The 26319-nt window shown below is 44.0% G+C and overlaps 1 protein-coding gene across 1 annotated transcript; it reads left to right on the forward strand.

Annotated features, from left to right (window-relative positions):
• Positions 1–794: 794 nt before the first annotated feature.
• On the forward strand, positions 795–26319 carry LOC106838896 (cell cycle control protein 50C-like). The gene is made up of 7 exons (XM_070508621.1): positions 795–4209; positions 8077–8187; positions 14176–14277; positions 16024–16111; positions 16510–16650; positions 23086–23295; positions 26107–26319. The coding sequence occupies exons 1-7, from the start codon at positions 4018–4020 to the stop codon at positions 26304–26306; spliced, it is 1044 nt and encodes a 347-aa protein (XP_070364722.1). The 5' UTR covers positions 795–4017; the 3' UTR covers positions 26307–26319.

The following is a 26319-nucleotide window of genomic DNA, read 5'->3' on the forward strand; positions in this document are numbered from 1 at the left end:
ATTTTGTAGAATGTCCCTCAGTTTGGGTTTCTCCTTTCTCTTTTCATGATTTGATTGAGGTTCTGCATTTTTTTGCCAGAATACCACAGAAGTGATGTCTTTCTCGATATTTCATATCAAAGGGTGTAATGTTGATGTGTCTTATTACTGGTGATGTCAACCTTGACCACCTGCATAAGGTGGCATCTGCTGATTTTCTCCACTGAAAAGTTACTATTTTTACCTTTGTAAGTAGTATCTATTTGGGGGAAAATACTTTGAGGCTATGCAAATATCCTAGTTTTCCTCATACTTTGCCCGCTAATTTTAGCAACATTGGTAGTTCTTCCCTGCAACAGTTATTACTGTAGTTATTTTTCTATTTCCTTCATTCCTTCAGCTTTTATTAATTGGAATTCTGTAAGAAAGAGCTGTTCCCATTCCCCATTTACTTGTTTGTTCAATTATTTATTTACATCAATATGGACTCATGGATATTTATTTTGTTTTATGGGTGACAGCCCAATACTATTGGTTTTTGTTGCTCCAATTCACTTACTTTTTTACCCATTTATAACTTTCATGGGTTACCCACTCTGTGTCAAGCATTGTGTTTAGGGTTTTCAGTTACACGTTTATGTATGTTTAATCATTGAAATAGTCCTGAAGGAAAAGTGTTATTATTCACCTTTTATAGGTGATGAAACCAAGTCTTAGAGAAGACATACACGAGTTTCAGTGGCAGAACCAGAAGTCAAATCCAGATCTCCCCTGTTTACTTCAGGACACCATGGTGGTCTGTACAGGGACTCCGACCTATACAAGAAAAAAGAGATAATTAAGCAGACACCATTACTGTATATAAAATTCCACATTCAAATATTATCAAATTTTAAATGAGCCCACAGTTTAGCAAATCAAACCCCAGCAAATCACATGCTTCTGCACACCAGCAACTTCACCAACAACTTGCTGTTCAGGCATCTCTGTGGGCTGGAGCCACACAAAGGAACTCAAAGGAAAGAGGAGCAAATTCCATTCTGCAGGATCCTGACTCAAGTCTAACAAGTGAGGAAGAAGAGGGAAAAGCCACTACAGAATGAAAATTCACTCAAGCTATAGCTAAACTTAGCTCAATTATTTTCATCCCTTTAATCCTAACATGTGACATGTTCTTGGCCAATGGTAAAAGAAAAAATGAATCCCATGCCTTCCCAGTACAGGCATTTAACTTCTTGTCAATTGATGTATCTTAGGTTCATCTGGAACAAAACATCAAGCATGATTGTATAAGACGACAGATCTGCAAATTGAGCCAGGCGGTCTATGCTATCAGAACTCAAACCAATCCACCAAGCCACTATTGACTTGCCGAAACCAAAAAATGAGACCATTGTGAATATTATGTGTGCATATAAGTATGGGTGTGTGTGAGTGTACCCCACACATTCAACCACTTCCTGATTCTACACTCATGTTTGGTACATTTACATCCCAGCAGTTAATGGGGAAAGGCAGTGAAATACGAGGCAACCCCTATGTACGTAATATCTGGCAATGCCTAAGGAGGCTGTCCACACAGCAATTAAAGAGAAATGAAAGCAAGGACTTAAAAAAATCACTTTCTGAAGTTTCTAATGATAACACAATACAACAGCCACTAACAAGTTGTCATATCCATATCAATGCAGAACAGTGGTTCTCAACCCAAAGCTGTTTTGACCCCAAAGGGCCATTTGCCACATCTGGAGAGATGTTTGGTTGTCACACTAGGGGGCTACTACAGGCATCTAGTGGGAGGTTGTGACTGGCATGAGTGGGTAGAGGCCAGGGGTACTGTTAAACGTTCTACAGTCCCCCAGGACAGCCCCCACAACAAGGAAATATCTGGTCCAAAATGCCAATAGTGCTGAGGTTGAGGAACCCAATTATAGAAATTTGAAAAGAACAAATGAAGTATATTTGTAGACTTGAAGTAGATTTATTTAGAAGAGAGCAATACGTGAATGTTAAAGTACCTGTAAAATGTGTATCTGGCTATCGCTCAAGAATGTTGCCCCAGAAATGTTTCACTTATGACCTGTGATGTGTATGTCAACTTGGCTGAGCCACTGGATGCCCAGATAGTTGGTCAAATATTATTCTGGGTGTTTCTGTGAGGGCGTTTTGGGGTGAGATTAACATTTAAATCAGAGGACTTGAGCAAATCAGATTGCTGTTCACAATGTGGCTAGGCCTTATCTTGTCAGTTGAAAGCCTGAATAGAACCAAAGGCTGACCCTCCCCCAAGCAAGAGAGAATTCCACCTTCCAACGGAAACTCCTTCTGCCTGGTGGCCTTCAAACTGAGACAGCAGCTCTTACTGCTCTACAGCAGCTTTGGGCCTTCAGACTCACGCTGGGACGTCAGCTTTTCAGATTTCGGACTTGCCAGCCTCCTCTATAATCATGTGAGCCAATTTCTCATGATAGATCTCTATATCTGAGATAGACAGAAATAGATCTCTAGATTGATCGACAGATATATCTCTTATGGGTTCTGTTTCTCTGGAGAACCCTGACTAATATTTTCCAGTGAAGCTCCCGTTAGTTTGGAATTTGGGTTAGTTGATTTTGCTGTTTTATTAAAAGCCTAAGAAATCCTGATTTGTTACTGTAATGACTCTGCGAGGTGTTGCCTGTGTAGTATAATCCCACCCAATGTTGGAACAAGGACGTAGATTGCAAACACACCTGATATTTTGTAGGCCAACTCTGCACATATAATCTAATCTCATAGGCTCTTACTGTCTTTTAAGCCCAAGCATTTGACCATGTTTATTTAGTAAAATAAATAATAGATGTGAACTGGAAGTGTTCACTGCAGTCTCCTTACACAAGGCTGTGATAGCAACAGCCATACTTGTCACCACCTCCAAGCCAGATTTCAATGGCATGCTGAAAAATTCCCATTGGTATTGTGCTTTTTTTCCAATTTTGCAAGTGGGAAGCTTTCACTCTGAATTGGAAACCTCCTAGTGTAAGTAATTGCGTTTATTTTGTATTCCTTTAAACTAGGTAGATTTGCCAAAGTCATTGCCTTCTTTAATATAAAAATAATCCAACATGGCTTCTCTGCCTAATGTTAAGAAAAAAGGGAGAGATTAGAAATTCACATGCTGCCTAATTTTTTTAAATCCCTAGTTCTACATCTTTAAATGCATCTTAAAGAAGAAGAAGTAATTGTTAACCGCTGAGTGAAAATGATGTTACTGGACTTCTAATAAGTGAAAAAAAATAAACCCAATAATACTGTATTGCAGTATTTAACATTTAATTGATTGCCTTCCTCCTTTCTCTTGCCTCATTTGGGCTACTCCAAATCACGGGCTTGGGAAAAAATTAGGAACAAATGTTTTTAGTCTGCATTTTCTACTAGAGTCTGTCTTGTGGATGAAAAAATTGGAAGCTACTGAGATTAGATATCTGTGTTCTGCAGTCCCTGCCTGCTTCTCCCTTCCTCCTGATCACAAATAGCAAAGTTAGCTATAATCTGAGCATTTTTCCACCTTAGTTTATATTCATATTAGAAGACAGCTCCATTTGGAAAAAAGCTGACAGCCCTCACTTTTATTGTCTGTTTTAATCCCCAAGGATTTAGGCAAGTTCTTAAAGATAAATCCAATCTCCCCCTTTCAAGAAGGGCTTGCCTTGTAGTAGTCACCACATCCCACTCCCATAGCCCCTTGGAACTACTTCCCAGTATCGCCAGATGGAGGATTGCACAGACCCTGCTGGGGACTATTCCTGCTGGGCATGGCCTTCAGCGCAAGTTTTTTAAGCCTAAGTAAAATATATCTAGCAATGGCTGATTCGAGAGAGCCATGCTCCTGATGAATATCAGGTCTGGTTAAGGAATAATTCCAGGAAGCAGAAAGACTTTGCAACTACAAAGGAAAGTTCACATAATTCTTAATTTAATATTACCGTTATGTGGTATTACTATGAGTAGTAAAGTTACGTGTCTCAAAAGTCTATCTCAGTCACCTGCAGGCCCCAAATGAAGAGGACGCCCCAGGATTGCCCGTCCAGACTGCCAGAAAACACTGCCGTGAAGCAGCAGCAGCTGCCGGCCTGCCGTCTACAGCTCTCAGCCACCGGAATCCTCTCTGGCTTTTTTGCCACAGGAGTGTTCTGCCTTGGCATGGGTGTCATCCTTATATTGTCTGCCAAGAGCAGCACGGAAATAGAGGTTTGTCCCATCTTACATTTTCTAAGCAAGTTCTAAGACTTTTCAGCTTTGGGACTCTAAGTGAGTGGTCAGTCTGAGAACACAGTCCCTCAACAGGGAGCTAGAGACTGGGACCCCCCTCCTTCAGCTGGCAGATGCAGATGGTGGCAGAGCCTTCATGTGGGGGCTTTATTCATCCCTCCTCCTTGAGGACAGCCACTCACACTGGTCAGCTCAGCCACATTTGTTTACAGGGGCCTGGCAGAGTCAGAAGCTTTTTATGTTGGCAGAGGACTGAGCAAGCGATTGACAGAGGTAGGAAAAGGAGAGGCAGGAGCAAATGACTGCCAGATGCCCACGAGTCATAGTGATAAAAAGAGCGAAGAGGGGCCGGCCCAGTGGCATAGCAGTTAAGTTTGCACACTCTGCTTCAGTAGCCCAGGGTTCGCCAGTTCAGATCCCAGGTGCGGACTGACCAACCCACAGCTGATCAAGCCATGCTGTGGCAGGGATCCCACATATGAAGTAGAGGAAGCTGGGCACAGATATTAGCTCAGGGCTAACCTTCCTCAAAAAAAAAAAAAAAAAAAAGAGCAAAGAGCCAAAGATATAGGGCTTTAATTTTGCCCCACTTTCCATCATTGTGCCTTTCCCTTTGCAAGTGAACTCCCTCTGAGATCATTACTTTAACCTGAGAAAGGCAAGAACCCAAATCTTTATGGCCTTTTGACATGTAGCAAAATAAACCAAGTTCTACTTGGAGTGAGAAAAGCTGAAGCTAAGGGCACCCTCATCACAAGCCTTTTGCCAGTTTGATTAACAAGCTGTTGGAGGATGAGAATCCCAGAAGCTGGGCTGGGGAGGGGAGACAAGAGCTGGTCTATGGCTAGACTGGCCATGCCCTTGTTCAGTCTAATGAATTAAGTAAATGTTTCATTCAAATCTGCTCAGAGCCGGTTAATGGACGTCCCAGACTGTGCAACCTCCACTCTGAAGGCAGCCATGGAAAGCTGATCTGTTTCTTCTCCCCACATGGCTAGTGGCAAAATTACGATGAAGGCCAAGTCAGCCAACGTTGATTTCACATTCATGAGTGTCTGAGGGGCTAAGAGTTCGGTTGGGTATGCAGATGAGTAAGATAAGGAAGCGCTGATTCCTGCCCTCAGTGAACAAATGATAGAGTAGGTAAGACAGTGCGTGGTAAGAACAGAGGGCTCCCCCGTGACTGCCCTGTTGACCATGTCCACAACCCCTTCCCTGCACACTGCCCTATAATAATAGGCACGTAGCTATCGAAAGAATGGATTGGGGCAAAGTGAGGACTTCAAAGAGGAGAATGTCATTTCAGGTCCCACTCGTTTTACCAATGCATGCTGCTCTGTTGCCTTCCACTTATATTTCCTGGTCCCCCTTCCAGCTCTCAGCAGCTTATCTCCCCAAGAATTGTGCCTCTAAGTCCTTTTGAGTCCTTGAGAATGATATGTAAACTACCAGGCCCCACCAGGTGGCAGAGGCACGATGCCAGGAGGAAATGAAACTTGCCTTGTTGAAGAGGATAGCAAAATAATTGGCTTACAAGGCTGATAATCATTTCCACAAACAGCTCATCCTATTTACTTTTCTATTTCCTTCTCCACCAACCCCATGTCCTCCCTGCTTCCTGCCTCTGGTCACCCACCCCCACCCACCATGGAGTGCAGCCTCCATGAAGAGGCAGCCATTGCCGAAGGATGTCACCTCATGCAGGGGAGGGACTTCATTCCGTGGATGGCTAAAGCCACTCTGCAAACGACTTTGAACAGAATGCTTTTATCATGATGTTATGGGGATTTTCCAATTGACTTTTTTTAGTCACTTCAGGTAGGACTGTTTCTAGCACTTTGCTTTTGTCCAAGAAAAACAGAAACCACCCAGAGAGCATGATCCTCTTTTGTACATGGAAGTGCTTCATTACCTTGGGTGATGAGATGAAGTGGTACTCCAGGCCAACATGACCAAGCACAGACCTGGGAGAAGCGTTCTGAGCAGGCTTTCCTCTTCTCACTGAGCCCTGGGGACACAACAAGGAGGTTGTTCACTTTAAGCAAGAATGATGATTCCTGCCCCTCCAAAATTCTATGAGGAGCAGACTATGGTCTTTGCTCTCATTTTAAAGCTATAGGTTTATGGGGGCCAGCCCTGTTGCCGAGTGGTTAAAGTTCCGTGCGCTCCACTTCTGTGGCCCAGGATTCGTAGGTTTGGATCCCAGGCACAGACCTCCACTCACCAACCATGCTATGTTGGTGTCCTACATACAAAATAGAGGAAGATTGGCACAGATGTTAGCTCAGGGTGAATCTTCCTCAGCAAAAAAAAAAAAACAACAACTATAGGTTTACAAGGCCACTAGAGCAGCAAATTGAGGCTGCTGTGATGAGGTAGACAACAGATCAGAAATATGTTTTCCTCATAAAATTTTTAGAGCTAGAAAGCACCCAGATATCTATTCAAAAATCATTTGATCATAAAACACATATGAAACACATTTTTGCTGATTCTGCATTGATAGAGCACCCAGAATCCACGGAGTAGAATGTCACTATAGACCTCACGGATCAATTAATTGCTAGGCAAAATGGTGCGGGTGAACAAAATGGGGGCCCTGGAGGTTAAGTCAGTCAAAGTCGGAGATCGGCTGAAGCAGAACTCCAGGCCCCTCAGTCACAGTTCAGTGTGCTAGTTCTCAGCTACCATACAGCCCTACTCTTCAACACTTTCTAAAAATTAAAATGCAGTTTCACAAACAGAAAAGGCGTCAATATGTTCAAAAATAATAGTTGAAGCCTCGCTGCATTTTTAAAGAATGATTTAAGTAAATATAAGCATCTGAGTACAATTCAGTAGCCTTTTGGCTAATCTTTAATTTCGCACTAACACTTTACCTATTTGACTGCAAAACCATTTGCAAGGACTCACAATTCCTTCCGTTTTTCTTGTCAGTCTCCTCTCCCAAGGACCCCTCACCCCGCTGGCAGTGTACCCGGAGAGAGCTGCTGCCTTGCTTCCCTGCTGCTCCCGCATCCCCGAAATCTCTGCGGAACGGGAAGGGAGAAGGAGAAGCAGCCCGCCGCAGGCCGCTCCTCCCCGCACCTGCTCGGCCCCTGTGACGAGCGTCTCCCAGGGCACGAGGGCACCGCCGCCTCTGCCCTCTCCCTCAGCTCCCTTTCTTCCTCCAGTTGCGCCTTCACTTGGCTGAGTCCTTCAGCCACAACTTACAGGGTTTGCCCATCTGAGACACACTACCCTTTTGTATGGAGTCCACTATACCATTTTTCACAGAATTTAACTTTTGAAAAACAGAATGTAGCTACATTTTAAAATCAGAATTAGTCCACATGCATCAGTAACCCTACATTTTAGAAACACTTCTTTTTCTATGTTTGGTCATTTTTAATAACGTCCTCTAGATGCCATGCAGAAGAATTCATTAGTATAAATATTTTCCATGGAATAAAATGGAAAAACAGTGAAGTGACTTCCCCACAAAGCTAATTAGACTCAGGCCATAAGCCCAGTTCTCACGAGTCATTGACTGATACTTTTCTAGAAACACCTCTTCGTGGCTGCGGCATGAGGCCTCATCACAACAGCTTACCTAAATCTGCAGTGGAAACCCTGAATCCCAGGGCAGTGCCAAAATGCTGCCAAGTCCCCAAATGAAAGACCGTAAGAAGCCGCACTGCTCCTGAGCATCGGCAGGACATGCCCTCCGGAGGAAGGCTGCCCCTCGTCATGTCCCGGACTCCGTGCCCTTGACCCAGAAAGCATGAAGACTTTGGTGGACTCAGGACTTGAATTTTAAGATATGTAACTTTTCAGCTAATAACTGTTCTTCTCCCTGCCTAACAGATTAATTACACAAAAATATGTGCCAGCTGTGCAAAACTGCGGGAAAATGCCAGGAATTTCGACAAAGAGTGCACCTGCTCTATCCCCTTTCACCTTACACAGACAATGCGGGTAAGTGACAGTCAAGAGCCTGCAGTGGGCCTTCTGCTGATCTCCTCTTGTCTCACACTTGGCAGTAAGCTCATGATTTCCACCCAATGCTTCCCGACACTGGAAATACCAAGAAGAAAGCAGTGTGGGGCTGGGGGCCCTCACGGAGTTGAGTCCCTGCACAACTCTCTCCCTTTTTTTTTTTTCCTTTGGAACTTTATTCTTCTCCTTTGTTTCTAGTTTCCAGATTCTTTACCTACCCAACTTTGTAACCTAATTCTTAACATCAATCAAACAGGTTTTGCTCCAAATGTCAGCACAGGAGGGGACCATAGAGATGGTTGACTCTAACCACTCATTTTATGGGTGAAAATTAATGGGCTGAGAGATTAAGTGACTTGGCCAAGGTCACTCAGTGAGTTAGTGTCAGGGGTCACAGACCTAGTGAGACTCTCCTTGGGTCCCCCCAACTCATTCCACATATGCAGTTACTTAATTCCTAAAGCGACTCTTGGCCTGGCTATCAGGCACTGTGAGAAATGCCGCAGAAACATTAGAAGTCCCTGCTCTTGGGCTGATTAAAGTCCTGCGTTAGTCCAGGTCCTCTGAGAAGCAGATGCCAAGGCAGGATTAGACATGCAAGAGATTTATTGGGGAGACTGCCTGTGAGGGAAAATGGAGAGGGAGCCAGAGGAGGCTGGGAAAGCTGTCAGACAGCAACACAGCTCTGACTCCTGTGAAGGGGAAGGAAGGGGAGAAGGAAAGAGGGAGGGAGGGAGGGAAAGATGGAGAGGAGAGTAGAAAGGAAAGGAGGGTGCAGAGAAGGAGGGGAGGTCTCAGACTGCAGTGTATTCTTAAGAAAGTTTCAGCAAGGCCAAGAGAGTCACCAAAGGAGCCTGTCTCAGAATCCCCGCTGTGCTCAGCCGAGGGCTGGGAGTGGCCGTGGGAAGCAAGGCCTTGGTGCAAACACAGGGTGATTTCAGGCACAGCAGCTGGGGCCATCCCTGCAGTAGGAGATCCCAGAGGTGCCTTTGCAGGGCCTCCACAATCTTACCTGGTAGTCAAGCTGAATCAAAGGAAAAATGTGTTTCCTTCAGCCCCCCGAAGGTCCTGTCCTGCCCTGTCCTCTGGGCTCGGCACCTCTCTCTGCACAGCATCCTCCTCCCTGACCTGGGTGGTCCCTCTCCCTCCCCTTCATAGATGACTCCACATGGCATGAATCCAAGTGCAGGCAGGCCGTCTCCTAAACATCCCACCTCAAGCTCAGCTGGTCCCAAACCAAAGTTGTCATCTCCTGAAAAACCCTACTCCTTTCCCTTCTGGTGAATATCCCATCACCAAGACTCAGAACTTTCCTCCTTCACTTTACCCTACCCAGTCCCTTCTCGTCCAGGCTCTGACGCACGGGCACTGTCCCAGCCTCTTCTCTCCCAGCCACCTCTCCCCTCCCTTCTCGTCCCATCGTCCAGTTCAGGCCCTCCTGAGCTAGTATCAGAACTGCCTAACTGCACTTCTAGGCTTTGGTTTCTCCCTGAGAAAGGCCTCTTCCAGACTGTTCTGCCACCTGAGGCCCAGCTACCTCTTCATCTCTCTCTCCTTGTGCTGGGAGAGACCTTGTCCTCCTGCCAAGCTGGCCACTTGCTTTCTCGTGATGCGACCCGCTGTGTTCCTGCTGCTCCTTCACCTAGTGTCTGCCTGCTCAGGGCCTCCTGTGAGAGCTCACTCGTGGTAAGCCCCCACTGCCCCAGCCATTCCTTGGGCCTCCTTTTCACTCAAGTCTCCAGCAGGAATTTGCCCACGTTCATGTCTGGGAGTGCTGTGCCACGCTTCTGATGGACTTACAGTCACTAGTGTGATATCCTGTGTGTAGACTCATTTCTTCACTTCTAGGAGCCTCCCTGAGGACGGGGACCATGCTTCACGTGCCACTCCACACCCACCCAAAGGATCTGCATGACACACTCCACCTTCCCGCCTGTTCCCATCGTTGAGCTATCCATGCTCCTGTCTGAAGGCTTGTCTCTCCGCTTGTGCATAGATGCCATCTTTCTTGCCTTTATAAGGGCTTAACTCAGCCGTTCTCGCCTCCCTATGTCATCAACTTTTCTCTCTACTGGATCATTCCTACCAGCATACAAACATATTATTTCACTTATCTAAAAAAAAAAAAAAAAACACTCTTCTATTCTCCCAATTTCCCTGCAAGCTATTTGCCCATTTCTTTCCTCCCATTAGCAGGAAAACTCCTCAAAAGAGTTGTCTATCTTGGCTATTTCCAGTTCCTCTCTTCTCATTCTCTTAAACCCACTCCAGTCATGTTTTGCCCCCAACACTCAGTGACACTGCGAGGAAACCAATGGCTTCCACATGGATAAATCCAGCAGTCAGTGCTTCGTGCCTTGTTACTCACTACCCGTGGGTGGTCACCCCTCCTCCATGACACGCTTTCTTCTCTGCCTCTCAGGAGTCACACTCTCCTGGATTTCTTCTAGTTCTCTGGCTGCCCTTCTTTGGTTCCTGTGCTGTTCCTCCTCTTTTCCCCAAACTCTTTATGTTGAGATCCACAGGGCTTTAGTGTTTGGTCTTCTTCTCCTCTCTGTATACACTCCCTTCCTTGGAAATGTCGTCTCCCCGCTGGCTTTCAATGCCGTCTCTTGACAACAGTCTGTTTTATATCTCCAGCCCAAACCGCTCTTCCAGTATCCACAGTTGAATTTCCAACTGCCTTCCTCATGTCACCATTTGGATGTCTAATAGATATCTGAAGCTCAACGTTTCCAAAACTAAGCTTCTGATATCCACTTCTCCCGCTTGCCACCCGCTCCCCGAGAAAACCCTATTCCACCTGCAGACTTCTCAATCTCAGCTGAAACAGGTCCATACTTCTGGTGCTCCAGCCAAAAGCCTAGGAGTCATTCTTGACTCCTTTCATTCTCTCGCAGCTCACATCCAATCCATCCTATTGGCTCTACCTTCAAAATATACCAGTCTGCCCACTTCTCCCACCTCTTTTGATACTGCTCAGCTCCAAGCCACCTTCACCTCTCACCTGGATCCTATCAGGGCACCCTGCTCATATCCGTGTCTCAACAGAGCAGCCACAGTGAACTTCTTGCAGAATAAGTCATATCATGTCATTCCTTTGCTCAAAAAATTCTTGCAATGGCCCCTCTTTCCACTCAGTGAAAAAGCCTAAGTCCTTACAAAGCCTTACAGGATCTGGCTCATCTCCTCTCTGACCTGACCCCTCCACTCTCTTCCCCTCACCCTCACTCCTGCCACACTGGACTCCCCATTCCTCAACAAGTCAGGCATTCTCTTGCCTTGCTCCCTATTCCTGATAACCACCTGGGTAACTCCCTTACCTCCTTCAGGTCTTGGCTCATTCCTACCTCAGTAAGGCCTGCACTGGCCATCCTATGTCATGCTACAACCTGTCTGCTCACCCACCCTGCACTCCTGATCCTGGTGACCTGCTGGAATTTCAGTTTTTCCATGGTACTTATCACCTTCTAATGTACTATGTAAGTTACGGGTTTGCTATATCTATTATTTATTGTCTGTCTCTCACTGTTGTAGCCCAAGACCTACAACAATGCCTGACACACCATAGGTGCTCAAGTAATGTTTACTGAATGGACATATGAATCTTTGCTTCCTCCACAGTGCACAGCACAGTATATTTTACCTGGTAGATGCTCAGAAATTGTTTGCTGAAAGATTAAATGAAGAGAGGAAAGAGAAAGTGCTCAATTACATGGCTTCATGTTCTAGGTAGCTCTGAATTTCTGTGTCTCTTTGTTATTCCCCTTTGATCCCAGACAAATGCGTCCTGGCATCAGTACTATTCTGAATACATCTGTTTGATTATGGCTAGCTCTCATCCTTGTATCTGGGTGAGTCAGTTATAAATTATAGGGCAGTTACTGAGTTGTACTTGGGTCATAAGTGAAATCTAGATAAAGTCGGTGGGGGAAGTCTTATGTGTGTGTTCTTTCACTGTAGGTCAAAATTCTAGTCCTCCGCAGCCGTGCCCTTTCCTGCCTTCCCCGTCTCACCGTGCTGCCCCCCAAAGCAAAAGTTAGTGTGGCTTAAAACAACAAAAATGGATTCTCTCACAGTTCTGGAAGTCAGAAGTCTGAAATCAAGGTGTCAGCAGGGTTGGTTCTCTTTTGGAGGCTCAGAGTGCTTCAATTTTTAAGGAAAAAATCCAAAAGATAAAACCTTAATGGGCTTCCGCTCCCATCTGTCTGTGTCCTTTGAAACCCTAAAGGCAATTGAAGTGTTACCAGCTGCTAACCATTCCTTTCAGGCAAAGGCTTCCTTGTAAAAATCCAACCAACTGCTCAAGGCAGCCACAGGGCCTTGGGCTCACAGGCAGGCGCACGTTACACACCTGGACGACGAGTCCAGGCGAGATCTGCCCTTGGCATGGAATCCTGCACAAAGTGCCACTGATTGGAGAGAGAGCAGAACCACAAAGCACGCTGCGCCTCCAGGAGTCATCAGAAAGATGACTTGTTAGGCCAGATCTTGGACAAAGAATCATTGAAAAGAGGTTATTAAAACACCCCAGTCCATGGGGTAGGGAGTAGTCTCTGCCTGTTTATTGTCATTTATATGTATAGGTAACTGTGGGTAAGTAAAGTTCTCTTTTTAGCTTCTGAGAAAATGTGTGATAAATTCTGTTCTGTGGATTTGCTATTTTCTATAGTTATGGGTCAACAGTAGAGCTTCCATCTGTGGGTGAGGACGTGTAATCAGTCGTGTGGCCACGCCCGGCTTGTGGGCTTTCATACCCTCGCCTTCTGCAGCCTGCCTCTTTGTCACAGCCCAGCATCTCCCCTTCTCAGTGTTCCAGAGACGGTTCTCTCACAGGGGTCTCATCTCTTCAGCCTTTGTTGGTTTCCATAACTGGCCGCTCGTACCATGACCTTTATTTCCAGCTCCTATTTTCCATACTCATGCTCTTAAATGTCCTTAGGGAGAAGCCAAAGCCTTTCCAAAATGCTGGCTTTGGATAGTGTAAGAAGATCAGTCGACTTGGGGAGTTGAAAAGGAATACTTACATATTTCTAGCACTGAAGATAGCACCTAACATATAGGAGGCACTTAATAAAAGTTAGGCCTTCATATTCTTGGACTCAGGCCTTCATTATTTTGGAGGTAGGTAGTATATTAATTATAAACAGCTACGTCAGACATTTCTATTTGCATCATATGTGCTGTTAGCAAAACCTGTATCAAGTCTGCCTGGAGAATTTCCAGGGCCTTGGTATGTCACCATAAGGGTAGGAGTGTGATGGTAGCCTGTAATTGGCAGCCTCATACAACAGTATACAGGAAAAGGCATATCTCTCATGGCAACAGGGCCACTTATTGCTAATGTGAAAATCACCCTTCTTTGGGATCAGTGAATTATTCCATCTTTTTGTCCATAACAAATGGCTCACCATTTCTTGAGCAGGTACTGTGTGTCAGGCCATGCTAGGTCCTAGGGACGAAAGATGAAACACCTGGAGCTGGACTATGGGGAGCTGGTCTCGTTCCTTTCCCATGTCCAGTGTGCACAAGCACCGAGGTGCTCAATGGCTCCAGTTTTGAATGAGGTGTCATGGATTTGCTTTGAGAGCGCATGACTTTTGATGCCTACTACAACCCCTAGGCAAAGCAATTTTCCTAGTTTTGCTAGGAAATAGCACTATTTGTAAAATCAAACTTTACGTATTGAGAAATGCAAAGCCTGATTATAAAAAATTTTCAAAGTAGGAGTGCGGTAGCACTTACAAAAACATTAAAAATAAGTTATTTCATCATTTTAATAATTCTGTGTAGAATAGGGCTTTTCTACATGTAATTTTTAATAATCATTTCTTGGGTTTCTATTTGATATAAAGAAACTTTCCGTTCTCATCTACTTTTTATATTTAAAAAATCCTGTCCATTCTTATTAATATTCCAGTTAGCTTTCCTTACTCTCTTCTTACTGTCTGCTTTTTTCCCATACAGGGTAATGTTTATATGTACTACAAATTGTATGGCTTCTATCAGAACCTCCATGGATATCTTCTATCCAGAAGTAATAGCCAGCTGTTGGGTACAGATGTAAAGGTAAGGCTCTATTTCATTTGGTATAATACTCCTTTTTTATTAAACCAGGTGGATCTTTCAGTCTAAAACATGGTATGAAAAATAAATTCAAAAGCTAAGGTTTTACAAGACAGAAATGTGCATTTCATCCTTGCATAAACTGAGGGGCTGGTGTTCAGGATGACTGCTGTTGAGAAAGACCACTTTCCCTCTTCAGAGCAGTAAGGTCAATCTCGTCCAGGTGAGAGGTGACCTTTTCATGCTCCAACCATTTAGAGTGGGACCTTGAGTGGCTGGTTTCAGTCTGGCTCACTGTATCTACCAGTGTCCTTCCTGTAATTGGGGCCTTCAGTCCAGCCAAGTTGAAGAAAATTGGTCTCTACTTGATTGAATAAATAAAAAGCTTTTGGTTTAATTAAATACTCTTTCAGAACTAGGAATACAAAATTTTACTTTTTTTTTTTTGAGGAAAATTAGCCCTGAGCTAACTACTGCCAATCCTCCTCTTTTTGCTGAGGAAGACTGGCCCTGAGCTAACATCCGTCCCATCTTCCTCTACTTTATACGTGGGACGCCTACCACAGCATGGCTTTTGCCAAACGGTGCCATGTCCACACCCAGGATCCGAACCGGCAAACCCTGGGCCGCAGAGAGGCGGAATGTGCAAAATTAACCACTGCGCCACCGGGCTGGCCCAAAATTTTACTCTTGATAGATGATACTCAGCGTGCTAGCAAGAAAAGCTAGAAAGAAACCTTTTCCGTACTGACATCAGTATATGAAGTGGTAATCAAGTGATTTTTAGCAAGCACCCTTTTAAAAATATATCCTGGTAATTTGGTGTGTGGATCCTCTGTGATAAGGCATCTAGCTGAAGACCCTCAATCTGTATACATTTTGGAATATGTTACACTTCAAAAACAAACAGAAAAAGTTTTTAAAAATGTATTCCAGAGCAATCCCTGCTGGTCTCGTGGTTAAATTTGGGCACATTCTCCTTCAGCAGGCAGGGTTCAGTCCCTGGGCACAGAACCACACCACTCGTCTGTCAGTAGCCATGCTGTGGCGGCTCACAGAGAAGGACTAGAAGGACATACAACTAGAATATACAGCTATGTACTGGGGTTTTGGGGAGGAAAAAAATAGAGAGAGGGGGCTGGCGCAGTGGCACAGCAGTTAAGTTCACACGTTCCGCTTCCGCAGTCCGTGGTTCGCCGGTTCGGATCCCGGGTGCGGATGGGGCACCACTTGTCAAGCCATGCTGTGGCAGGCATCCCACATATAAAGTAGAGGAAGATGGACACAGATGTTAGCTCAGGGCTAATCTTCCTCAGCAAAAAGAGGAGGATTGGTGGCAGGTGTTAGCTCAGGGCTAATCTTCCTCAAAAAAAAAGAGAGAGAGGAAGATTAGCAACAGATGTTAGCTCAGGGTGAATCTTTCCCAGCAAAAAAAAAAGTATTCCCGTGTAGGCTTAGTGTGATATTTCTCACAACCAGCAAGGTACAGGTCCTTCCTGCAGACATATTTGGTATGTAATGCATTGTTAATGAGGGAAAAAACCTACATATATACACACACATCTCCAAAACACAGAAATTCCTAGTCTGAGTAAGCCAGAAGCCTGGGACAAACAGGCAGCAGTACCTAACCTTGCTCTGTGCCAGCACATCACTGTGGGTTGACTTACATTGCCAGTGCTCTCACTTTCAACGTTCTAAGAGAGTTTACCAAGAGCACTTCTCATTCCTCTATCATCTTGCATCCAGGATGTTGAAACATGTGCTCCATTCAGCAAGTCCCACGATGGAACCCCCATTGCTCCATGTGGTGCTATTGCCAACAGCCTCTTCAATGGTAGGTGACTTCTCCTATCTCCATCGTGTACTCTTTCATAAGTGTCTAACAGCCTAAATGTCCAGAAGGTCCCCTCTGCAGCTCAGTGGCAGTTTAAAAAAAATTCCGTATATATCATCCACTCACTTACAGTATTTTATTTGCAAATAAGTTCTCCCTTACCAGAGATTTGAAGTAGTTAAGGAACGTGAGTTAAGTGGAGCTTAAAATATTTTTCAATAATTGGGGGCTTGGCAAGAAAAAGAATAGTCCTGTGATTCCAGCATCTGTGGCATGGGAGGTGTGTTGAGAGTCCACTAAGACCCTGGTTTATTTTTCAGCTCTGTCTGGTTCTGCACTTTAAAGGGTAGCAGAAATGCTTGCATGCATCTGTAACACAATTTTTACTTTCCCTGCAGACACCATTATTCTTTCATACAAGCTTAATTCATCTGTGCACATCCAAGTCCCCATGCTAAGGAGTGGGATTACGTGGTGGACAGATAAGTATGTCAAGTTCCGGAATCCAAGTTCCAGTAATCTTTCTAGTGCGTTTGCAGGTGAGATCCGTGCATCAGGTCAATGTTCTCACCTGTTTATGGAACTTTGGTTTTATGTGTGGGGAGGTGTTTAGGGTTCCTCCGTCTTTCATTCTTGGTTGACCTCCTTTTTGTTCTAACTTGCCCTGCCTATGGGCGCCTCCACCACATACTTATCAGAAGCATGAATGATTGGTGCCCTGGTTCCTTCCAACTTACCATTAGGAAAAAGGCACTGTTTTAAGAACATGTTGCTTCATCTCTAATTAGGGTGACCATGTAATTTTATCAACCAAACTGGCGCACTGTTTTTTTTTTTTGAGGAAGATTAGCCCTGAGCTAACTACTGCCAGTCCTCTCTTTTTTGCTGAGGAAGCCTGGCCCCGAGCTAACATCCATGCCCATCTTCCTCTACTGTATATGTGGGACACCTACCACAGCATGGCTTGCCAAGCGGTGCCATGTCCATACCTGGGATCCAAACTGGCGAACCCCGGGTCATCAAGATGAAATGTGCAAACTTAACCGCTGCTCCACTGGGCCGGCCCCTAAACTGGTGCACTTCTGAGTGAGAGGGCACGAGAATAACTAAAGTGATATGTTTATTTGAACTTTTTATTTACTGATCAGTAAATAGACATTATCATATTGGCAAACCTATACGAGAATTCTATTACAAACTTTTTATTTTTTAAAGATTTTATTTTTCCTTTTTTCTCCCCAAAGCCCCACCCCCCCCACATAGTTGTGTATTTTTAGTTGTGGGTCCGTCTAATCGTGTCATGTGGGATGCCGCCTCAGCGTGGCTTGATGAGCAGTGCCATGTCCACACCCAGGATCCGAACCTGCAAAGCCCTGGGCCACTGAAGCAGAGTGCGCGAACTTAACCACTCGGCCACGGGGCCAGCCCTACAAACTATTTTTAAAATGTAATTCTTGGGGCCGGCCCCGTGGCCGAGTGGTTAACCGCGTTCCACTTAAGTGGCCTAGGTTTTCCACCAGTTCGGATCCTGGGCGTTGACATGGCATCACTCATGAAGCCACGCTGAGGAAGCTCCCACATAGCTTGACCAGAAGGACCTACAACCAGAGTATCCAACTATGTACTGGGGGCTTTAGAGGGAAGAAGAAGAAGAAGAAAATGTTTAAAAAAAAAGCGTAATTCTTTCAAAAAGATAACGTCTGTGTACATTAAACCATTTTTTTAAAAGAACCATTATCTAAATATTAAAAAATAATGTAAGCAGACTGATTATTCTGGATACATAGACATATACTTTAATCAGTTTCTTGGCCATATCTGTCATCATTACATGCCCTGTATTTTTCTAATGAATTTGTTTGTTTGTTTGTTTGTTTTGAGGAAGATTAGCCCTGAGCTAACTGCTGCCAATCCTCCTCTTTTTTCTGAGGAAGACTGGCCCTGAGCTAACATCTGTGCCCATCTTCCTCTACTTTATATGTGGGACGCCTACCACAGCTTGCCAAGCGGTGCCATGTCCACACCCGGGATCCGAACCAGCGAACCCTGGGCCGCCAAAGCAGAACGTATGCACTTAACTGCTGCACCACTGGGCTGGCCCCTGAATTTGTTTTTTTTAATTTTTTAAAAAATGTTTTATTAAAATATTATTTTAAATTTTTTCACAAAATTGCAATCTTTTTTTTTTTTTTTTTTTGCAGAGGAAGATTCACCCTGAGCTAACATCCACTGCCAATCTTCCTCCATTTTGTATGTGGGTTGCTGCCACAACATGGCCACTGATGAATGGTGTGGGTCTGCACCCAGGAACCAAACCTGGGCCACTGAAGTGGAGTGTGCTGAACTTAACCACTAGGCAATGGGGCCAGCCCCTCTGCAATCTTTGCTTTTCTTTTTTTTTTGAGGAAGATTAGCCATGAGCTAATATCTGCCACCAATCTTCCTCCTTTTGCTGAGGAAGAATGGCCCTGAGCTAACACCTGTGCCTATCTTCCCCTCCTTTATATGTGGGACGCCTGCCACAGCATGGCTTGATAGGCAGTGCGTATGTCCACACCCAGGATCCAAACTGGCAAACCCCAAGCCACTGAAGCAGAGTGTGCAAACTTAACTGCTATACCATCAGGCCGGCCCTCTGCAATCTTTTGTGAAGTTGAGTTTTATGGTTAACCAATTTGAAATTGTTGACAGCTTTTTTTTTTTTTTGAGGATGATTAGCCCTGAGCTAACATCTGCCACCAATCCTCCTCTTTTTTTGCTGAGGAAGACTGGCCCTGAGCTAACATCCGTGCCCATCTTCCTCTACTTTATATGTGGGATGCCTCCCACAGCATGGCTTGCCAAGCGGTACCATGTCCGCACCTGGGATCTAAACCCATGAACCCTGGGCTGCCAAAGCGGAAGGTGTGCACTTAACTGCTGCACCACCGGGCGGGCCCCATGTTGACACCTTTAATTGATCTTCTCTTCTGACCTTAATGGTTTTTTTCATTTGAGGAAATATCTATAGGTGCTGAGATACCTGTCATGCTCACAGCGAATTTTACTCAATGGAAGGTATTCTCATTTTACATTTTTTTAATATTGAAATATTCTAGTATTGTAACCCAAGTGTTTTTATAGGCATTGTCTTTTTGACTTCACATTTTCTTATTTATGATTCTTTTGAATGTGTTCCTAAATTTAGATGCTACAGAATCTTAGATCTTCTTGATATCATTTAATTCTGGTAGAGAAGAAAATTTTATCCCTTTAAAAATAGGAGCTCCATCAAAAGAGTTTTCACATAAGTTGAGATATTCCAAAGCATAATTATAGAATTTAAAAATTAAATGTTCACATTTTGAACTCTCATTATATAGTCTGTTCGCTTACTCCCTTGCTTTTATAGGGGTAAATTTCAATGTCTTCTTGTTTAAAAGCTTTGTTTTCAGTAATTACAATTCATTAAATCTTCAAAAACTAAAGTTTTTTTGGCATTCTGTATTTCAGATAGTTTGTTTAAAATTTTTCAACTAGGGGCCGGCCCGGTGGCGCAGTGGTTAAGTTCGCACGTTCCGCTTCGGTGGCCCCAGGAATCACTGGTTTGTATCTGGGGTGTGGACATGGCACAGCTTGTCAGGCCAGGCTGTGGTGGGCGTCCCACATATAAAGTAGAGGAAGATGGGCACGGATGTTAGCTCAGGGCCAGGCTTCCTCAGCAAAAAGAGGAGGATTGGTGGCAGATGTTAGCTCAGGGCTAATCTTCCTCAAAAAAAAAAAAAATTTCAACTATTTTAAACAAAATTCAACCAAAGTTAGACAGATAATTTACCAAAAAAGTTCAGGATCATTGTAGGATGTATCATTTGATATACAAGATAGTTCTTGAAAGGCTCAGATATTTCTAAAATTCTGGTTGATGATCTGTGACAAAGACAGACAACGTAGACTGCTATGCTGAAGCATTTCTTTAGCATCCATGTTGTTGTAAAAATTGTGCAGTTCAGTTTCTCTGGGAATATACAAAAATATTTAAATTTGCACAACTACAGCTCTTCTTCTGATTAATAAAATATTGTAGCTTGCTTAGATACAATTGTGAATTATGTATGTACCACAACCAACTTTAAGTACATTTCTCTGTAAATTTCTCAGTTTACTAAGAACATTATCTGTACCCTGATGCTGTGCTCCACCAAATTTGCATTTATGTTATCCGTACAAAACCAAAACTGGACACTTGATTGTTGAATTTTTTTTTTTTTGAGGAAGATTAGCCCTGAGCTAACATCTGCCACCGATCCTCCCCTTTTTGCTGAGGAAGATTGGCCCTGAGCTAACATCCATGCCCACCTTCCTGTACTTTATATCTGGGATATCTGCCACAGCATGGCTTAACAGCAGTATATATGTCGTCTCCTGGGATCTGAACTCGTGAACCCCGGGCCGCTGAAGTGGAGCACACGAACTTAACCACTGTGCCAGCGGGCCGGTCCCAATTGCTGAATTTTTTTAGCTGAATTTATAGTAATATTTATAATAATGCTAGAGGTTTTATCTTCCAAAATTGAATATCAAAAAGCTTTGCTTTGATTCCAGGAAGAATCAAACCCCAAAAATCAAGCCATTATTCTGATTAACTTATGTGATTTTTCTATTTGAAGCATCTGAAGACACTGATATAAACTGGCCTCATTTAACTGTTTACAAAATTCCTTTTGTGCTCATGGAGCCAACACATTAAAGCTTTCCTTTGGTTACAAAAAAAAAAAAAAAATTGTCTAATAGAAAAGTGAATAGAAGGAAACTCATTTGATCTAAATGAAAAGTTGTGCTCACATAATGATCAATGGACCTTCTGTAGCTACACAAGGTAAAGCATCATCTTTGGATACACTCTTTTAAAAATAACCACAAACTTTTGAGGCAATTTCTGATTTCCTCAGCAGATTTATGTCTTATGATTTTCACATGGTCATTAGCATCATATCATAATGGTTCCCATGATAGGGGGTAAATGTCAACCAACATTGCAAGTATCACATTCATCAACTTCCTTGAGAAACTGCACTTAATTTTACATTAAACGTACATGTGCCATTTTTTAGCCCTTCACAGCTAACCTTGTGTTGCTTTGTCTTAGCACACAACCACAGGCCGGTGACACAGAGTCCTTGGCTTTCTCCCCTCTCCCACTGCACTTTGTTCTTACCTCTGTTGTAAGAGTTCACAATTATCCTGCAGTCATCTGTGTAAACACCTGTCGCCCCCACTTCGGTCTCTGAGTTCCTTGATGGAAGGGATTGAGTCTTGTGCAGTTTCGTCTCCCTGGTGCTTGATAGATAGTGAGCAATCAACACATGCCTATTGTTGAGTGAGTGGATGAATACGCACAACCCAGCTGAACTCGGAAGATGAAGGAAGCTGGTGCCTCTTAGACCATATTTCCTCTACTCTCTGATGACGTGGGATGGGCTGGGATTGAGGGTTAGTAGGGGAGGGCATGCTGAAGCTTGCATTTTTAACAAGCTCCCTGGGTGACTGGATGTCACTGGCCCAGGGGACACCTTGCCTTGGGGCACGAGCTCTGGCTAAAGTAGAGAGAGGTAAGCTCCACAGTGCAGGGACCAAAGGCAATTGCAATTTTTATCAAAATTCTTCTAGCAACAGAGACTGAGATCTTGGGAAGGGCCGAAATGGGTGAGCTCCACAACACAAACTTCGCAGAGGAGGTTTCTCCACCAAAGGATTATTTACAGAGGAATTATTAAGTATAGAAACATCCTTCAGAGGATGACTCCAGCCAAACTCAGCCCATGCTTAGAAAACAGGAGTGGGTTTCTTGCTGGAAAAACAGTTTAGTCAGTGGTCAGAGTTGAGAAAGAATGGTTCCCTATTTAGCATTTTGAATCCTACCAATAACAGGACCAGTTTTGTGGAAGTAAAAACTTCATTAAACAATTTCCTCTTGTTGTCTAGCTCTTTAAAATTCAATATGGTTTTTATCATCAACTCCTGCCAGCTTTAATTGGAATCCTCATCGCTTTGTCGCGTATTTATTGAATACCCTACTGTGTGCAAAAAGATGAGGAAGACACTGTCCTCAAGAGTCTGCTGCATAGTTGGAGACGGCGGTAAAGGACAGGAATACACTCGGCAGATCCCTCTGCCGCACTGGCCCTCCACCCGGTGCTCCAAGTGTCTGACAGCACCCACACCCCCAGGCTTCCTGGCTTTGGAACACGCTTGCAACACCTTTGTTCTCCACCTCCCGCCACATACCAGTTCCTCTCCTTGCTTCCAACTTTGCGCACTCAGGCACAGTGCTGTGGAGAAGATGTGTAACACAATCTCCACGTACTTCTGTGATTATTTCCTTAGACTAAATTCCTAGAAGTTGAATTTCTGAGCCAAAATATATTAAAGCTTTTGATGCATGTTCCTAGATTGTCAGAGATGCTGTTAATCCACACGTCCACCTGCTCTGCATGAGTTCTCATGGCCACTGCCTCATCGATAGCTGTCATTCTTTTTTCTTTAAATAAATAGTAACCAACTTTTAGATGAAATGGTGTCTTCTTTTAGTTTGCTCTCTTTAGATGATCAGTGAAGTTAAAGAAAATAAAGTCACCCCCTAAGATGCTATTACTGAATACAAGCACTATTATCGTTTTCCTCTACCTATTTTTTCAATGCTTTATATGCATTTAACATAGTTGAACACATGATAGACATGTAATTTGATTTCTGCTCTATTTTTTTAACCCTATGAAAATGTCATCAGCATTTCCCCCCATGTTTCCTTAGAGTCTTTATAACCATTATTTTTCATGATTGCATACTCAGGTAGCTCACACACATTTTTTTTTTTAAGTCTAATTTCTATTCTCTTTCCTCAAGAATGCAAAAGTTATTTCATTCTCTACATTCTAAGAAAAACTGAAGAGGGTAGACAATTTTTCTCAACCACATGCATTATTTTCTTCCCACAGGAACCACTAAGCCCCCATCCTGGCCTAAGCCTGTCTATGAGCTGGATGAAAACGATCCAGGAAACAACGGCTTCCTTAACGACGACTTCATCGTGTGGATGCGGACGGCTGCCTTCCCCACTTTCAAAAAGCTGTACCGTCGACTCAGTCGAACACAGCATTTTATTGAAGGTTTGCCCGCTGGTAATTATAGTTTCAACGTAAGCTACAGTATCCTTTTATACTGCTTTTCTTTCTGGGGCTGAAGGAAAATCAGTGTCCATCTGCATACTGGTCCTTGAATTATTTCACTATACTTTTCTATTCTCCGATCAAATTTCTCTCTATACATATATAAAAGAAATACAGAGTTCTCCTACAGGTAGCAGCGTCAGTCCATCACCATATAGCTGTGTGTCTCCACTTTGTATCATCAAATGTGTACCGTCTTTTTAGAAATAACAGTTAAGTTAATATCGGTAAGTAGGTATGAATAAATAGAGGACTGTTTCTCTCCCCCATGAGAGATAAATAACCCTGTGCCGAGAGATCTGAAACAGCGAGGAGAAGACTGCCATATGGGATGGAATGAAATGGAGGACCACGGAAATAGAGGTTTCATAAGAAGTAAATTCGTGATGGAGACTAAAAATAACTAAACCGAGAGAGACCGTAGAACCTTTTATGCTCAGCGGAAGGATGCCGGCCCAAAGAGCTCTGGCCCGGAGGGCAGGTGCCCCTCACACCCGTCCTCCCCGCCCCCCCTGAGGAGTGCTCCCCGTGAGGAGTGCCCCCGGTGAGGAGTGCTCTGAGGCCGCGCTGAGGACTCTGGGTCCTTCCCTCTCTCGCCAAGGATGCAAAGCCAGCTGGCAGGAGTCTGTGTCCGGGTTACGGACATCCGGTCCAAGTTAGGAGGATGCCTTTGTAGGAGAGTCCCAATTTTTCACCTAACCTAAAAGTACAAATGTAACTCGTGATTTAAAAACAAAAAGGACTTCAAAATGGCACCAAACACTATCTTTAAGAAGTTATGTATTTAAACACAGCTTACGCAAAGTCTCGTCTTCAGACTTAATTTTAAAATCTCTTCCTAATTCTCCCCGAGGCAGAATTCTTTTGGAGGCAGGATCTTTCCAGTGCTGGAACACAGCTTTGAGACATCATCCTGATTAGGCATCAGCGCCCCCCAGGCATCTCAGAGCCACTGGCCAGGAGTTGTTCATGGGACCCCCAGCAAGCCAGAGGATCTTTACACGGAAGTGTCAACCTCATGAGTTTCTTTACCTCTCAGGAGCTTGAACCAGAAGCTCCTGGGGGTAGGTTAGTGACTCGTGTGTTCCAGTTCCCTACTCCATCTTTCCATCCTAGACTAGAGTGTGGACACCTGCATCCCGACGGGGGAGCGGAGATGTGCCTCAGTCAGAGATGGTCCTGTGATGTGGCACCATCTCTACCTCTCAGCTAGTTGCCTTCTTTTGTTTACTGACCAGGAGTACAGTTTCTCTTCAGGTCACTCCTTTAGCACGGTCTCTAATTCTGTTCTATGAAAATGAAAGCCACAGATTGGTCTCTCTTATATAGCATTATAAGTACAGATGAAAGAGTGAGCCATAGAATATTGGCTTCTAAATGGTATTTCAGCAACCCTCTCTCTCCCCCCAGAAACATTTGGGATTGAAAGTTGCTTGACAGTCCTCTCTCAAGTTGGACCTTCTGATCCCGTCAGCTGTGTCTGTGATTGCTGTGCCAGTAAAGCAGTTATAGCTGCGATCAGGGAACAGGAAAAACCCGTCATGTACTGCTGCCTTCACAAGGCAGGACAGTGAGTTTGGGGCTGAGGGAGAGAGGAAGGGAGTCCATGTTCCAGACAAAGGAGACCCTCCATTTCTCCCCTGGAGACAGGCTCTCCTTAGGTGACTTCTTTCACAGTCACATTTGAATGGTGACTCTCCAGTCTAAATCTTCCATGAGAAGCTCGGTCCTGAGCTTCAGTCGTGACCTTGCTCCCCTGGGTTGAGCCTGGTGTGAGTATTACCCAGCCCGCCTCATGGCCTGGCTGAGACACAAGGAGAAGAGCTAAGCTGAGCTGCAGAAACCGCCTACCACTTCTAAGGGAGAAGAGATGCTCTTTGTGTGAGGAAAAGACCCTCTTAATGGAACCGAGGGTGGGAGAAAACAGCCAGGCAGATGAGTTGTGGTGACACCCAAGGACCTGGTGACAATGAGGAATTCTGATGTAAAAGAGAGAGAACTAGTTTCCTAACAAGTTTCCCTGTGCCTTTAAATAGCATGTTGCCAAGGATTTGAGGCCTTTTAAGTGCTTTGCTGGGAAATGCCGCTGTCCTGTGCCGTTGCTATGAGAAGCCTTTATTTGTTTATTAGTTTGGTTTACAAAAGGCTCCAGATGTTTAACAACCTCAGGCCACATGCATAATCAAAATGACATCATTCGAATGCTAACGATAGCAAACCCACTTCAAACACTTTCTCCCCAGCAGTGAGGGACGCTGGCCTTTTCAAAACCCAAGTGAAGGCACCACCTTTAGTTTTCCCACTAAAAATGTTTTGCCACCTATCTCATTATTTTTTTGTTCTTCACTCCTCTTGAATTTTCCCTGGGGCAGGAATTCAAATCTTAGCCTGTGAAGGCCTTTTAGCCTACCCTGGGTCTCCTGATTCACAAACAAAAATGTAGGTTCTCTAGAAAATCTGTCTATATTCTTTTCACTTCCTTGGGTTTGGCAAAGGAAATTAAATATATTTGTTCATTATTTAGTTGTCTGTAAATCATTCAGATCTGTGTCAGAGTCTCTTTCATAGATTACAACTATGTAGAAGGAAGGCTTGTTTTTAATTAATTTCATTCCAGAAAGATATGCAGTACTGCTTGGTAAAGATTAGAACATATGAAATGGAATATTCAACCATTTTTTTACCAACAAAAATGGCAATTTTATATGGCTCAAACTAAAGTATTTAGGATACACAGTGGTAGAGCTGAGAAGTGCCGAGACAGATCCTTAACAGGTCTTCTTTTCTTAGACTTTCCAGTAACCAGGTTCCAAGGAGAAAAATCAGTTGTTCTTTCCACCCTGACGTGGAGTGGAGGCCACAGCCTTTTCTTAGGTCTCGCCTACACAGTGACAGGAGCCATGACATGGTTGGCTGCCTTTTCCATGATGGCAGTTCACTTGAAGCTGAAAGGAAAACGTTTTTCCCCCGACGATAAAGTCAAGCTTTAAGAAGAAAAGCAGA

This window comes from Equus asinus, chromosome 5 (assembly GCF_041296235.1).
Source record: "Equus asinus isolate D_3611 breed Donkey chromosome 5, EquAss-T2T_v2, whole genome shotgun sequence".
Lineage (NCBI taxonomy): Eukaryota > Metazoa > Chordata > Mammalia > Perissodactyla > Equidae > Equus > Equus asinus.